The sequence below is a fragment of the Emys orbicularis genome, chromosome 6 (genome assembly GCF_028017835.1).
Source record: "Emys orbicularis isolate rEmyOrb1 chromosome 6, rEmyOrb1.hap1, whole genome shotgun sequence".
Lineage (NCBI taxonomy): Eukaryota > Metazoa > Chordata > Testudines > Emydidae > Emys > Emys orbicularis.
Window position 1 is genome coordinate 40857668 of NC_088688.1, and position 17094 is coordinate 40874761.

Sequence of the window (17094 nt, forward strand, 5' to 3'; positions counted from 1 at the left end):
ACTGTGTTGGATACACATGTATGTGGGGGGTCTAGTTTCAGATACAAGGAACCCTCATTGAATACTGTTGTTGTTAAGCATCAGTTTACTACTGCGACACTTCTACTGTTCAGTGATGGCAGTTCAATATACAAAATAAACTTCTGATAACTATGAATAGTTTAAGGTTTTGGTTTAAGGGCCAGGTTGTGGTTGGACTCAGTATAGGTGATAAAGGAGCCTCTCTTCTGTACAGGAAACCCACAACTGCAATCCTTGCAGTCCCTGGTGAGAAAGGATTGCTCTTTGCTCTTGTCTGGCTAGTAGAACTAACCAAGCCAAAAAAGATAGGGAATAGGACGCTGGCTCTGGAAAGAGGCATATGCCACTCCCTTAAGAGGAGTAGTAACAGGATTGTTTATTCTGCACCTGGGAAATTCAGGAGGCACTTTACATTTCAGCCCAGCATGTGCCAGTGCCTTCAGGGCATAAATAAATCCTAGCTGTGCTGAGGTGCGTGATTTTTCTTTTTTTCCTGTCATCCTCAGCCAAGAAAACAGTATGGCCTATATCACTCAGGCAGTGCTACAGCCACTGAATTAATTATCCCACTTCAGAGTTTTATGGTCTATCGTAAGAGGGTATTAAAATAAAATAGTAACACTGCTACATACCATCCTTGCAAGTGGTGTTAAAACAGTCATTTGTTGTTGGGCATGTATGATTAGTGGAGTATAATTAGGATGCTGGAATTTCAGCATAGAGGTGTTGAAGTTGCACCTAGAATACAATCTCTTTCATCTAAAGTGCCAGTTTTACAGTCAGGTTTTGAAACGTTCAGAAATAAGGCTGGCTTTAGTTGTACAGCGTTGTATCATCTGACAAAATTGTAGTTATTTGTGTATTAATGTTAAGATGAATAATGTGAAACTAGAATGGATAGGATTACACTACAGTTATTCTGCATGCTTCTGATTCACCTGCCAATAATGATCCCTGCAATAATTATACGTGTTCTTGAATCTTTTATTTACTGCTCTGATACAATGTTGACATCTGATGAATTCATGCCATTGAGTATTCTGGGAAATATGTGATTAGAGAAAAACTGTGTCCTGTCTATGCCACAACCAAGTAGGAGAAACTTAATGTTTGCTTGGGTGCCCTGCTCAAGTTAGCTATGTGCTCTACAAATGTCATCTTTTAAAACTGGGGAAAATGCAATTTACGCAAAGATGATGTACTAATAGAGCTTTAGTTTGGAAGGTCATATCAACAGATAATGGCATTGCTATAGTCCTGATTTAGTCCTGCAACAGTCATATCCTGGAAATGTGAAAAATTCAAACATCATAGAGTTGTTTCTATCATGTAATTTTTCAAAATGCAATATGTTATAAGTTGTACAAAAGAGAGGGAAATTATCTCAAATTAAAGTGTTTTTGTGACTGCCCACTAATCTATAGATAATAATCATGGCCTTATGACTGCCAATGAAGAAAAGAAAGCACAGAATGGTGTGCGCACAAAGTGTGATTTAAACATTGCTCTTGCAACAATAATCTACACAGGAAGTCTATAATGCCAGAGTTGTAGAACAGCATCAAACCTATTTTACAAATTTTATCAATGCCAGATGATGAGGCAACCATGTAATCACCTCAGGGCAAATTTTAGAACTGCTCACTATGCAGTCATAGTCTGCTTTTATAATCTGAATGAAAAGAGTTCATTTACTAACTTCTTATTTTCTTTTGATCTTAGTCTCATGGAAATTAAACTCTTGCAAAATTTTAAAAAATCAGGTTGGAAACTGATTCTACATACTCTTATTTCTAGAGAAGAAAACAACATTGGATGAACAACTGGATCAAAATACCAAAAAGATTCTTAAAGTTTGGTGAAATAGCATATAAATAAGGATGGATTACAACTAAAGCACTTTTTATGAAAAAAGTATTTTAAAAAACAGAAGCTGAGAGAGACAAGAACTAAAGTACAGATACTGTACTGTGGGGAAAATATATTTTCACCTCTAAAATATTAATAACCGAATGGGAGTAATGTCACTAGTTTAAAATAAAGGTACCTTTGGCCAATCCCAAAGATAAAGTGATATTCTTGTATTCATGGAGTACAATGTGATTTTTGAACATCTAAAGTAGCAGTTGTTTAATAATTTTCAGATTGGATATTGAGATTACTATAATTATAGTGGTCAAAAGAACCAACCACTTAGCACCCCTCAAAATAAAAAACATATACATCCACTTACAGAAGTGGTACAGTGCACTGTTAGGAAGGATAGAAATATATATCACCAGTAATAAATGGCAAGCTCTTTAAACTTTGTGATAATTGTTGGTGAGATGAATGTTCATGAAATTAATTTAAGAGGTATTCTTTGGAATATCTCTCTGTGATTTGCAGAAGCATGATGTTCTTTAACTCCGTATAGACAAGATAAATAAATTATCCCAAAGTGCTCTAAATGTTGTATGCACTACATTAGGCTTACTTACTGTCAGTAATCTACTCTGTTCTTTGAGTGGAAATATGGCAACCATTCTGTGCCAAGGACGTTACATTCGTGTGTTTTAAGTTGGTAAATGAAGAATAGGCACGGGGAATTTAGATCAGCAAAATGCAAACTGCAAATTACTGTAATTAAAATGTCATGAAGACACACGAGCTGACACCTGAAATCTTGAGAAAAGAAATGTAGAATCTTGACACACCACAAATTGAGGTCCTATTTCCTGTAGTCCCCGGATTTTTCTTTGAAGATGCCAATCCAAGTTCAGATGAAAGCTTAACACTGAACAATCATTCCAAAGCAAATTAGATGCAAACACAGAAGAAAGTGGAGAGGACAGAATTTCACCAATGTCTGTGTATAATCATAGAGCATTGATCATGTGAAATACACTTACATTTACCTGATCCAAACCTATTATCAATGAAAAATGAATCCCCATCACACACTGGGGAAAAAATTCTCTTTATCTCTGTTTGTTTGGCAATTACTTTAACCTTGTGCATGTAAATAACATTCTTCTTCGAGTGCTTGTTCATGTCGATTCTAATCAGATGTGCGTGCGCCACGTGCATGGTCGTTGGAAAGTTTTCCCTTTGCAGCTCCCGTCGGTTCGGCTATGGAGCCCCCTGGAGTGGTGCCTTCATGACACTCAATATATGACCCTGCCGACCCGACCCCGCTTCAGTTCCTTCTTACCGTCAGACGTGCCAAACCAGTGAAAAAACCGTAGAAATTGGGCTTGTTTTTGGCTTAATTGGCTTGTGAGTTGCTTGTTGGCTAGTTTTTGGCTAGTTGTAGATTTGCTTCTTTTTTTTTTTTTCATCGGCTTCTGGCAAACAGGGGCAAGGGGTGGGGGGAGTGTCAGGGGTGCACAGTGGGCCAACCACAGTCCCAGACTGCACACTGGGGGGATCTAGTCACATAGAGTGTTGGGGTTCTTAGGGATTGGCTTGTTTTGGCCTTCTTTTGAAATGGGATTAGCTTGATTTTTGGCTTATTGTGAAAGTCAGAGTGCTTATTTACCCCGTGAAAGTTGGCAACTATGCTTACTGTCTGACGGCTGTTGGAACTGCATTTGCTTGCCTAGGAAGTGCTTCCCTTAGCTTTCTTCTTGAGTCTTAGTCTATGTTTTAGTTAGTACTTAGTTTAGTTTTGTGTACATAGTGTATATAAGTAGTTCAGATTAGGGTGTGGGGTCCTCCCCTGTCCCTTTCCTCCCCTTGGGTCCGGGGCATGCCTCAGGGCCAAGGGTTTAAACCTTGCAGGACCTGCGGTAAGCCCATGCCAACAGGCGACCCCCACAATGCGTGCCTGAAGTGTCTGGGGGAAGAGCACCAAATAGACAGGTGCAAAATCTGCAGGTCTTTCCACCGTAGGACAAAGAAAGAGCAGGATTTTTGTCTGAAACAACTTCTCATGGAGTCCGCTCTCTGTCCACAGGCCGCCATGGAGCGCCGGGATCCAGCACCGAGTGCATCAGTCCGTAGCGCTCCAGCCTCAGTGCAGGACATGGCACAGAGGAAAGACTCTGATTCGAGAGACCCTCGACACTGGTGCTCCTCAGCACCGCAGGCGGCGCAAATAAACCAGGCACTGCTAGCACTCATCAGTGCTGCACAAGACAACGGACAGGGGTTGTTCCCCAGTGCCGAAGGCAGCGCCAAGCGCAACAGCAATGCATTCCACGAAGGAGCACTCAGCGCCCAAGGACCAGGAGTTGGCGCCGTTGACTTCAGTTCCCCGGAGGGGACCGTTGAGCCCGTCGCCCAGCGACTCCCTGGACAGACAGTGACAGGTGGAGGAGTTGGAGTCCCCCTCTATCCCAGACACTTTTGAAGCTGCCATCATCCCCTCACTAGATCCAGGAGATTGGTATGCCGCCCTTGACATGTACTTTCACATCACAATCACTCAGCCCCACAGGAAGTACCTCAGGTCTGTGGTCAATGGTATCCACTACCAATTTACTGTCCTCCCGTTTGGCCTGTCAGAAGCACCTCAAGTCTTCACCAAGTGCATGGCAGTCATCGCCACCGCATTCTTGCAGTGACATCAGGTACAGGTGTTTCCATACCTCGAGAACTGGCTGATCAAAGGCCGCTCCAGGACCCAAGTAGAAGCTCAGGTGACATTTATCAGAGCCACCTTCAACAGCCTGGGTCTACTCCTAAACGAAGCGAAACGACTCTGTCTCCTGTCCAGAGGATAGAATTCAGAGGCGCAGTGCTGGACTCGACCCAAGCCAGGGCATACCTGCCACAGGCAAGGTTTCAGGCCCTCAGCAACATAATCCGAGGCGTCATGCAGTTCCCCACCACTACAGCGAGAAACTGCCTGAAACTGCTCAGGCACATGGCAGCCTGTACCTATGTGGTGCAGCATGCCAGACTCAGGCTTCAACCACTCCAGTCGTGGCTCATGCCAGTGTATCGCCCAGCCCGGGACAGCTTGGACAGGATCATGACCCTGCTTCGCCCAGTCCTTGACTCCCTCCGGTGGTGGATTGATGCTCAGGAGGTGTGCTCAGGCCCCTTTGCTGCCCTACAGCCATCTCTCTCATTGTTGATGGGGAGCTCATCTGGGAGACCGCAGAACTCAAGGCCTCTGGTCGCAAGCAGATGTGGTTCTCCACATCAATGTCAGAGAGCTAATAGCAGTGCGCCTAGCATGTCAGACATTGTCCTTACCTAACCGGACAATGTGTATCAGTGATGACGGAAAATCCAACAGCAATGTTCTATATCAACAAACGGGGGTGCATGCTCCTCTCCCCTGTGTCAGGAAGCCATTATGCTGTGGGACTCCTGTGTAAAACATTCAATTCACCTGCAGGCGTTGTACCTCCCCGGGGTACAGAACGAGCTGGCGGACCACCTCAGCAGGTCATTCCACAACCACGAGTGGTCCCTTTGCCCAGACGTCGCAATTTCAATCTTCCAGAGGTGGGGGTTTCCTCTGATAGATCTCTTCGCCCCGCGACTCAACAGGAAGTGACAGCAGTTCTGCTCCTTCCAGAATCACAGCCTGGGCTCCAGCGCTGATGCATTCCTCCTCCATTGGGGAGGTTCTCTCCTATACACCTTTCCACCGATACTGCTCATTCAAGATCCACAAAGGTCGAGCTCGGGTCATACTGATAGCACCGGCCTGGCCCTGTCAGCACTGGTACACATCCCTCCTAGACATGTCCATGGGAGCCCTGATTACCTTGCCGCTCTTCCCAGACCTTCTCACACAAGCTCACGGACATCTCCAACACCTGAATCTCCAGTAGCTCCATCTCACGGCATTGAAGCTCCATGGTTAAATCCAGGTTAGACAGATCCTCCTTGGCAGTAAGAAACCCTCAACGAGAGCCACGTACCTTGCCAAGTGGAAGAGATTTTCAATCTGGTCGGCGCAGCGCCATTCACCCCCAATGCTAGCTTCAGTGCCGTGCATTCTGGACTACCGCCTCCATCTGAAGCAGGTGGGTCTCTCGTTGTCTTCTATAAAAGTGCACTTAGCCGCCATCTCGGCCTTCCACCTGGGCATGCAGGGCTGCTCGGTATTTGCTAATCCCATGGTCAGCTGATTCCTAAAGGGGCTCGACAGGTTATACCTCATGTCCATCAGCCGGTGCCTGCCTGGGACCTCAACTTGGTCCTTTCTAAAGTGATAAGCCTTTAGCAGCATGCTCCCTGCTCTACCTCTCCTACAAGGTGGCGTTCCTGGTAGCAATAACCTTGGCCAGGAGGGTGTCTGAGCTCAGGGCCTTAACATCAGACCCTCCCTACACCGTGTTCTGTAAGGACAAGGTTCAGCTCAGGCCTCACCCTGCTTTCCTCACAAAGGTTGTGTCGCATTTTCACATCAACCAGGACATCTTTCTCCCGGTATTCTACCTTAAGTCTCATTCCAGCAGCAGGGAGCAGAGACTCCACTCTCTCAATGTCCTCAAGGTGCTGGCCTTTTACATCGAGAGAATGAAACCGTTCAGAAAATCGGTCCAGTTCATGGCAGTGGTGGACAGGATGAAAGGTCAGCCTGTTTCATCCCAACACATCTCATTATGGATAGCGTCCTGTATCCGTGAGTGCTACAACTTGGCAGGTGTTCCCGCACCTCTGATCACTGCACACTCCACCAGGGCGCAGGCTTCACCTACAGCGTTCCTGGCTCAGGTTCCCACCCAGGAAATCTGCAGAGTGGTGACACACTTTCGCCGCGCATTATGCAATTACCCAGCAGGCCAGAGACGTTGCAGCCTTCGGACAAGCAGTACTCCAATCAGTGGACAGCTCCGACCCCACCCCACCTCCTGAACTTGGCTTGGGAGTCACCTGATTGGAATGGACATGAGCAAGCACTCGAAGAAAAAAAACAGTTACTCACTTCTTGTAACTGTTCTTCGAGATGTGGTGTTCATGTCCATTCCAATACCCACCCTTCTACCCCTCTCTCGGAGTAGCCGGCAAGAAGGAACTGAAGGGGGTGGCGGGTCGGCAGGTCTCTATATTGAGTGCCATGAAGGTGCGACTCCATGGGGCGCCCAGACCGGCCCAATGGATGCTGCGGTGGGAAAAATCTTCCAGCCTCCATGCACATGCGCACGCACACACCTGATTGGAATGGACATGAACAAAACATCTCTAAGAACAACAGTTACGAGAAGTGAGTAATCGTTTTTTCTGCTCAGCAGCAGAAAACCATCCACCAGGGCCACTTATTTAGCTATGTAGAAGAGGTTCACTTGCTGGTGTGTGCCCAGCATCGCACACCTCCGCTCCAGGCGCCTATACCACTCGTACTGGAGTACCTCCTACACCTGAAACAACAGGGCCTGGCAGGGTCATCCATCCGGGTACACCTCGCTGGTATCTCAGCCTTCCACCCGGGAGAGTTGGGGTGTTCCATGTTCGCCAATGCCATAGTAGGGTGTTTCCTCAAGGGCTTGGAAAGGTTATATCCACAGATTTGACAGCCTGTGCCTGCATGGGACCTTAATCTGGTCCTCTCCAGACTAATGGGGCCCCCTTTCAAACCGTTGGTGACTTGCTCCCTTCTGTATTTGTCGTGGAAGGTGGCATTCCTGGTCGCCATCACATCAGCTAGGAGGGTGTCCGAGTGGAAGTTCCTATCCAGAGGGTGTTCCTATCCAGTATGTGGGAAAAACCCATGTAGGAGAGCTTGTGTTCCTAACACAGCAACTGCAGATGAGTCTGAAATGTTTTGAGAAGTTTTAAGGAACTTTAAGGATTTTTTTTTTTTAATTGAGTGGAGTCAAGACTTACTAAGTCTTGATAAATGCATGGACTCAATATGTTTTCTTGAAGGTTTAGCATTTTGAGATGAAAGAATGACTTGGGTTCAAATACAGACTTCAGTTATGTCAAGGCTGATTCCCCACTCTGACACTTCAAGTGCCAAAGGTGGGGCCCACTAGGACTCTAAAAATTATTACTCACCACTCCAGGCTTGTATTAAACTCCCAAGGTTACAGCTTTTCTCTGACCTTGGATGGGTAGATGCTGCCACCACCGAAGTGCAAAACCCCTTTGAGAATTCAGGAAGGTGCACTTGGGAATTCCTTCTTGTGGGGTACCCTGAAGCCCTCTCTCTCTCTGACTGACACACACACACACACACACACACACACACACACACACACACCCGGGAAGAGCTGAGAAAGAAAAACAAAGGAAATCGGCTGTTGCCATCAGCTAATTAAACAACATGTGCACAAACCTCTTAGGACACAAAAATCCAATCTTGTTCTTAAAAAGGTAATTTTTATTAAAAACAAAAAGAAAGAAAATACATCTGGAAACATAGGCTATTGCTAGATTTAAAAAAACGAACAAACAAGGATTAAGCATCAAGAATAACATTCTTGAGGTCCATCTTAAAGGTTACAAGCAAAACAGAAGCATTTGGGGTTAGCACAGAGGAGTCCACCTGCCATAAAGAAATAAAGAGATAAACCTAATCACGTCTTCCTAGACATTTCCTGATCTACTTATACATCTGGGGTTTCAAATGAGTAGTTTCTAGATATGATCTGATGATTTTTCATAACTAGCCCCAAGCTTCTTACAGCATCGCTGCTCTGTTCTCTCTCTCCGGAGAACAACAGACATCAAAAGGGGAGTCTTGTTTCAATTTTTAAAAGTTTTAGCCTTCCCATTGGCTCTTTTGGCCAGGTGCCCACTCACTTTTTTTAACCCTTTACAGGTAGAGCAATTAGAGAACAGCTACTAAGAGGGATTTTATAGATAACTTGCTGGCTGGGTCCATAAAAGGGAGCTACCCCTCCCCCCCCCTTCGTTATCACAGGTTATAAGTGGAAAACTAAGTTGTTTAGGTTCATCCTAATTCATGTTTTTGCACATCACAAACCTACTCTTCACCTCTAGAAGCTGATTAAAATGTAGCCCCGGTCAGTTGTCAGGCAAATTCTTACCAGTTGGCTACTTGATGATCTATGCGAAATATGTTGGTCTCTGTCCAACTTCCAGTAAACAGTGTCGAGAGCACAAATTTAAACATTTTATTAAAGCTAATGTAAAAAAAATTATATAATACATAGGTTGGGAAAACAGTGTCTGTACATCTGGGTATAGTGCTTAGATTATCCACAAATATAAAGTTAGTTTTTAAAAGTCATAGGATACATAGAGTACATAATCAGCAATAACCCAAATTTAGGTGAATAGATTTAACCATACAGTTTAGATATTAGAATCCGAATACTCGGGTACATCACTCATAAAAAGTTGTACAGGGATTTGGTTGTGGAAAGCAAAATATATCAATGAGTGGAGATTATCTCTCAGTAATTGAGAATGAGATTGGTTGTCTATTTAGAAAATACAATCCATGAGGGAAAGTATTTGTTACTTTCCTGACTGCACTTCTCATCGGCACTCCAGCTCATCCCTCCCGGTATTGCCGATGTCGGTGATGTGTTCTAGGTAGCTGTCCCTTGACCATCTGATTGCATCTGACACGATGAGTTGCTGCATCAGCTGAGTGTAGCGTTGGCTGATTCCGCATTCTATCAGCACTCGCTCGTTACTGGGGTCCCATGCACCTAAGGCTCCGACGATCAGTGCCTGTGTCTGGATCTGGTAACTCTTAGCTCTCAAGGTTTTGGCCAGAGGGGCATATTTCTCTACTTTTCAAGCTTGGGCATCATAGAAGGCCGGGGTCCTGTTCTCAAAGGGCACTGTCACGTCCATCATGATGATCATTTTCCAGTCCTCGTTGGTGATGACGCTGACCGGCCGTAGTTGGCTGTTGGTTCCGGGGATGGCAGAATTTACGGCAACCTTCCCCACAGGTGGCGGGATGGCTCTGGCCAGGTGATCTTGGATGGCGTTGTGTCACAGCTACCAAGCTCTCCAGTGGGGCTTGCAGCTACGCAGGACGTGGGGTAGCATCTCATTGGGGTAACCGTACTTCCTACATCGCTTGTCCCAATTCCTGTGGCGGACGGTTCTGTTCAGTGGGACGCAATTGAGCCGGCTCCTGTTGATAAACCTCTAGTCGGCAAATCGGGTGAAGCTGCCCCCGGGGAGGAAGTGGTTGCTGGCGTTGTTAAAGATGGCCCAGTTTTAGCTGACTTAGGGGTACTTCCTTGGTCTGTGCATCTGAGATCTAAGCTTTCTCTCTAGGGGATATGTCAATCTCCTTTATATTCAGAGTAAACATTAAAAGCTTAAGTGAGTCAGCAAGAATTAACCTGCAGCTACCCTGAAGTGTTCCTGCATCTGTTAGCAAAGTGAAACAACAAAAGTATCTTACAGATGTGAAGGATTGAATAAGCATAGAGTTGAGACTGTCCTCTAAGCCTAAGTGGTCCCTTCAGACAATAGGGCAGAGTTTGCACTATTCCTGACCATTTTTTGTAAATAAATCAGTGATTTCGTATTCTAATTATTCTGCTACTTTTCACAAGCATCCCATTCACACACAATTAAAAATAAAAATAAAAAGAATTAATCAGCACATAATTCCAAGTTTTGACTCGAGAGGCCCAGGACTGGAATAACAAGGGTATTACAGATCAGAATTAAAGTGCACTGACAGAACTGTGAGGGGAAGCTTGCACAGCACATTCCTACATTATGCTCGGCTCTAGCCAGTGTTCCTATTCAGTCACTTTCATGAGCACTAAATCAGTTACAAATTAAAAAGCAAAACCGAGAATATATAAATTAGAATACCAAAAAAGCTTGAAATAGTGACCAGTAATCATGGCTTTCACACTTTTTCTATCACTAACCAGACTTCATTTTGGAACTCAATGAATTATCCCTTCATACAGTATGATCGTCTTTTGCAAGAATTGAACAAACACTTTTGGGGGATAGCTTTGGACAGTCAATAATTCATCTACATAATTTTATTAATAATTGAAGAGCCAAAGAAACAATCCCCCTAGAAAAAGTAATTGAAAGAAAACAAGTATCATTCTGATCATAATACGGAAGTTCAGTAGAAAATGTTTAAAACATATTATAAACTAACAAAACAGACTCATCACTCTCAGTGTTAATATTACATCTGTCTCACCCTTTTGGTTTTCTCCATTCTGCCTTTTTCAGATGTTCATTGTTTTGTAAAGTTCATAACACTCAAAATATATTTTTAAAAATACTTACTCTGTATTGGATCATATTTATGCAGATTCATCAACTCCATTTACTGTCCATATTTGAAATCTTAGATTGGAAGAATTATCACTTCAGCAAATTGAATTTCACAAGACAATGTTATGTTTGTTTTGAGATCCCTCTGCTTTTTATTTCCTTTAAGTGTGGTTCTTGTAGTTAAGTATTATGGATGATACAATGTTAAATTAATGAATCAAAGTATAAATGTAGGGTCCCTGTTCTGGTTGTCTTGTGCGTTTGACATATTTCTAATGGGCTCTTAAAAGAAACCATTTATCATACTCTTTTGTTGTCTTTGCTAATGTAAAGAAGAGCTTTTTTTAAGGTTCCAATTGACTTTTAAGCCAAGTTCTTCATACCAAACTTAACAAGAGTGAGGCAATACATTCCCTTTGTTTACATCAGAGATTTACTGCCCATTAACTTTGACTCTGTTTCTCCTGAGTGGCTTTACATTCTTAGATTAGACTCATGTAAATATTGTTCTCTTTGCAGTGAGGAACTACGCAAAGAAGTACGCCAGCTGAAACGTGAATTACTAGAAGCAAAGCAAAAGAGAGAAGAAAATTCTACAAAATCAAAAGAAAAGGAAGAGGAAGGTAAGCACATATCATAGAAGGTGGTAACTGTAAATGTTTTAGTTAATTTCTCATCTTCAACATCTAGGATTATTGGGTTTCATGTGGATGAATTTAAATAGGATTGCTGAATTGGATAATCTACAAGGAAAAAAACCTCCTTACAAATTTACAACAGTAGCAACAAAAGTATACAAGTGTACAAAAATATAAAATGACAAAACTCTATCAAACAAATTTATTTGTATGTTTGTTCCATGCATATACATTGATTGGAGAGCTGCTGCAGCTGAAATTTCCATTGTTGTTACTCTATATTACTGTATTCCCTAAAAAAGATATTATCTTGCTATATTACAGGCTGTAACAGATATAAGCAGGTGCCTAACCTTAAGCATGTTAATAGTTCCATTGACTTCAAACTGCTACAACTCCTATGAATGATTTCAATGGGACTGTTCACATGTGTAAAATCAATTGCTTAAGTACCTTGCTGAATAGGGACCATAGAAAATATCTGCTGTGGCAAAGTTAATGAAAAATATGTGTTTTGTTGTATCCTTAAAATTTTTCATTGCTGTAATATGATTTTGTTCAGCTGAAACCACTGACGTGCAAAATTTAACTGGAAGAACATTTGATATAACATGAATCCAGTTCCGTTGCCACCCCTGAATCTGGTCGTTCTTCTTTGAGTGATTGCGTAGTCCATTAGACTAGGATGTGCACATCTCATGCACCGGTGCTGGAGAGTTTTCTTTAGTAGTACCCGTAATGGGGGCCACACCTCTACACTTGTATTCTCGTGCTCTGAGCCGAGGATATAAAGTATGGAGCCTCCCTGCCCATCCTTCAGTTTCTTCTTACTGTCCATGGCTGGTGGTCGAAGCATGTTGTCTGTTTGTTCCTTCAGCAAACAAACCATTTTTAGTTAGTTTCTTGTTTTCAGTTATTTAGTGGTACTAATTTTCAGGTCTTTGAGCTCTTTCTTTTGTCCTTTTTTTCTTTTTCTTTACCAATTGTCCACTGTAACCCAGTCACAGGCTGGAAAGGGTTTAATAGCTAATTAATTATGATGGGTGTCATATGTACCTAATTACTTGCTTCTCAACCAGATGGGTAGGACTGGAAGGCATCAGGTGATAACTAAACAGATACCTGGTGCTCATGAAAGGGGAGAAGGTTCAGTCTGAAGAGGAGAACCCAAAGGGACTCCGGTGAAGGAGCCTGAGCCAGAATCTGCAAAAGAGCAGAGCCTTCAGAGAGACTCATTCTGAGGAGCCAGTACTCAGCCTCAGAGCAGGAGGAGAAGACTCCAGAGTAGTGGAAGGAGATTGAAGACAGAGACCAGAGAGAGGTAGATTTGTTGAGAGACTTTGATTAATAGTTTGAGCTTTTGTTGCCCCAAAAGAGGTAGGACTTTAGATGCATCTAAGGGTATGTCTACACTACGAAATTAGGTCGATTTTATAGACATCGATTTTTAGAAATCGATTTTATACAGTCAATTGCGTATGTCCACACTAAGCGCATTAAGTCGGCGGAAGTAGAAGTGGTCCTCTATCTGGATGGCTCCCCACAATGTGTCTCCTATGCAATCTATAATTCAAAAGATATTGGATTATTTTGTTACATTCAACAGTCAAGTTTGGCATTCAGCTCTATCAATGTGCACCTGGCTGCAATTTTGGTGTTTTCATCCTTGTGTTATAGATTGGACTGTATTTTCTAACCCTATGATCATCACATTCCTTAAAGGCCTAGAAAGATTGTCCCTGCTCCACAGTGGGATTTGAACTCAGCCCTTACGGGTCCCCATTTTGAACCACAAGCCACCAGCTGGTTGTTACACCTCTCAGCAAAGGTTTCCTTTCTAATAGCCATCACCTCAGCAAGAAGAGTAGGAGAGCTGCATGCTCTGGTGACGGATCCTTCGTACACGGTTTTTATAAGGGGAAGGTACAGCGTAGGCTACACCCTAAGGGTACGTCCAGACTACCCGCCATATTGGCGGGTAGCGATCGATTTATAGGGGATTGATATGTTGCGACTCATAAAGACGCGATATATCGATCTCCGAACGTGCTCCCCGTCGACTCCGGAACTCCACCGGAGTGAGCGGCAGTAGCGGAGTCGACGGGGGAGCCGCGGCCGTCGATCCCGCGCCGTGTGGACCCCAGGTAAATCGATCTAAGATACTTCGACTTCAGCTACGCTATTCACGTAGCTGAAGTTGCGTATCTTAGATCGATTCTTTCCCCCCTCCCCCCCACAGTGTAGACCAGCCCTAAGTTTCTTTCCAAAGTAGTATCTGATTTCCACCTCAATCAATCAATATATTTTCTGGTCTTCTTTCCAAAAGCACAGTCTCATAAAGATGAACAAAAGCTTCACAATTTGGATGTTTGCGGAGTACTAGCTTTTTATCTGGAAAGAACAAAGACTTCTTGGGTCTTTTGTGGAACAAATGAAGGGGCATCCTGTAACAGTGCAAAGACTGTCCAAGTGGACCAGTTGTTTTGTCATGAGTTACAAGATCAAGGGCATCCAGAAAAGCTCTGTGTATCCAACCAGAACACTGTCACAGTTCAGGCCAACTGCTCCTGAATTTCCCCTTAGTGGTACAGCAAGGACATTCACTCTCAAGTTTCTGGCTTCCTAGCTATTGCCTTTCTTGGATGGAGACCTACCTCTCTCTCCCTCCTGACTGGTGTATTTCCAGGCTTTACTAGTTCCCTGCCTTCACTGTGTTATTCCCACCAATGACAGGCTCCCTAAGCAGGCTTCTCTTGCCTTCTCTTCTGAAACTAATAGCCAACAGTTGTAAGTTACCACACAGCACTTCCTGTGCAAGCATATTTAAAAGCATTACAGAGAAAACAGATAAGAACAGATGTAACTTAGATAGCTCATAGAGCCGAGAAGTGGAAAAAACAACAATAAAAGAATCTACATGCATGCTATTAAGCTTTCCAGAGATCCACCCAACTAGCTGCAACATAGGCTCTGGCAGGCAAGTCCTTCAAACCTGCCCCCACCCCCACCCCCTATGGGGCCTTTTGTGGTCAGAAGTTCATAACAGCCTCATCTTAGCTCTAGAATGCTATCTTATGGGGCCTCATAGCCCAGGTCCTTCCAATGCTTCCCTAATATTGGAACCCTCTGTGGACCAGAAGTCGAGTCTATTTGCTGGATCAGCAAGAAGGCTCTGAGTAATCTTAAACTCAGGCTATTTATTCAATAGTCCTTTTTTAGTCTATTGGTCCCTGGAGAATCCATATTGGGTCTTTGAACTGCCCTCATGTAACAAGGGATCATCAGACAAAATGCTCCCTCCTCAGGGAAAAGCTTCAAAGGATGAGTTTGTAGGTGGGGGGTTGCAATCTCCTCTTCCCCCATGCTTCCTAGGAATTCCACTTCACACATATTGTCGTAAAAGGTCAATTGTGTCTACTGTATTGTTCAGCGTAGTCTTTTGAAGTTCACATTATCTCCCAGAGATTGCATTAATCCTTCCTCCTAAAAAAATCCTTCCATCTATAAAATCCCACAATAGTACACAAACATTGGCATTTACAATATAATGAACTCCAAAGATATTAAACTTAATTTAGTAGTTTAACTTAACTCCATAAGGTTTGCCCAGGATATTGTCATACCTGTCACAAGCACATTCAACCTCTATGGTTTTGTGGGAAATGTCCCTGTCGTGGAATGTGTGCAGAACAGCAATGTGGCCCACACCTTTGCTAGATATTATGTGATTACTACCGCATCAAAGGAAGATGAGAATGTAAAAAAGCAGTTCTGTAGTCCTTCTTACAACGAGACTCTTATCCCCACCTCAAAGGGAAAGTTCTTGGGAGTCACCTAGTAATGGACATATGCAAAATCACTCGAAGAAAAAACAGTCACCTTGTAACTGTTATTCTTCAAGATGTATTGCATATGTCCACTACATGACCCACTCTCCATCCCCAGTGCATCAGAGTCTATCATCTAAGAGCTTGGTACAGAGGAACAGAAGGATAGGTGGATAGCTCCTCCCTTTATACTCTTGTCTCAGAGCTTAGATTTTGATATAGAATTAAAAAATAGATAAATGAAAAATAGGCCATGCGAACTATAATACTGTCTTGGTGATCTATTCCTTATACTGATATCAAAGAACTGTGATCAAATGTGTATTAGAATGATGTGTTCATTGACTGTGAAAGATTTAATAACATTCAAAAGTCCATGGCAGGATCACAGAGCCCAAGATTAAAACAGAGATGCTACTGCATGAAAGAAGTTAAACATGAGTATGTTCCAGTCAAAGAAGAAATGTTGATTAATGCGTGATTAAGTGAAGCACAATATTGAAACAGTTAGATAATGTCAACATGAGATGTTGCGGTCAACTCATCCTGCTAGGTGCTACGGTAACACAAGTAACAAATAATAATCCTTGATAATAGAAAGTATGAAGAAAACATTCAGAGCATCTATTCTGATGTACCTAGAATTACTAGTAACATATGTTGTGATCTAACTGCAGTAGAGAAATGTTTTATATAACTGTTTGTAGGTGAATGCACAGGAAAATTACCAAGATGGTACACGGTTTGATATAGATATATGTATGTGGTAGTTACCAGTTGAACTGCACTTCTGATCCTTCCTGGTCTCTTGGAGCTCACCTTCTCAGGGTCTGTGACCATCACCTTTTGCTTGGGATGGAAATCACATGATTCTCCCACTCTGACAGTTACTGGGTTGCAGTCTCCTGTGTAATCAACTGTGATTATCTCAGCAGATCTGAGTTAGGCTCAGACACTGCACATCTAGACCGACGGTGGTAATCAGTAAGGCTTTTTTGTCATGGTTATTTTTAGTAAAAGTCACAGACAGGTCACGGGCAATAAACAAAAAATTCACGGAAGCCGTGACCTGTCTGACTTTTGCTGCTACGGCACCATGGTGGCTGGGACCTGAAGGGTTCCCCCTCTGCCCACGGCAACTTCCAGCTGCCGGGGGGCCCCCCCTCAGCCCACAGCAGCTGGGAGCTGCATGGTGACCATATTTCCCAAAGAGAAAACTGGACACCCCCCGCCGCTTGCCCGAGACGTCCCCCTCCCTCCTCGCGAGGCTGTCACCTGTCACTGGAACCCTGAGGAGGGCCCCCTCAGGAGTCTGTCACCTGTCACTGGAACCTTGCAGGGGGCCGCCTGTCGCTGCAGTCGCTGGAACCCTGCCAGGGCCCTGCTGGCTGCCAGCTCCAGAGTCCCAGAGTCCCTGGGGCTGAAGCAGAGAATGTCACGGAGGTCTCTGGAAGTCACGGATTCCGTGTCTTCCCTGA

The 17094-nt window shown here is 43.6% G+C and overlaps 1 protein-coding gene across 2 annotated transcripts in view; it reads left to right on the top strand.

Moving 5' to 3' along the window:
- Window positions 1-17094, top strand: part of LOC135880534 (spliceosome-associated protein CWC27 homolog) — a 210076-nt gene that overhangs the window by 119291 nt on the left and 73691 nt on the right. For both annotated transcript variants that reach the window (XM_065406860.1, XM_065406861.1), the window contains one exon: window positions 11671-11774. In XM_065406860.1, the coding sequence (XP_065262932.1) occupies window positions 11671-11774 (104 nt within the window). The remainder of the gene's footprint in view (window positions 1-11670; window positions 11775-17094) is intronic.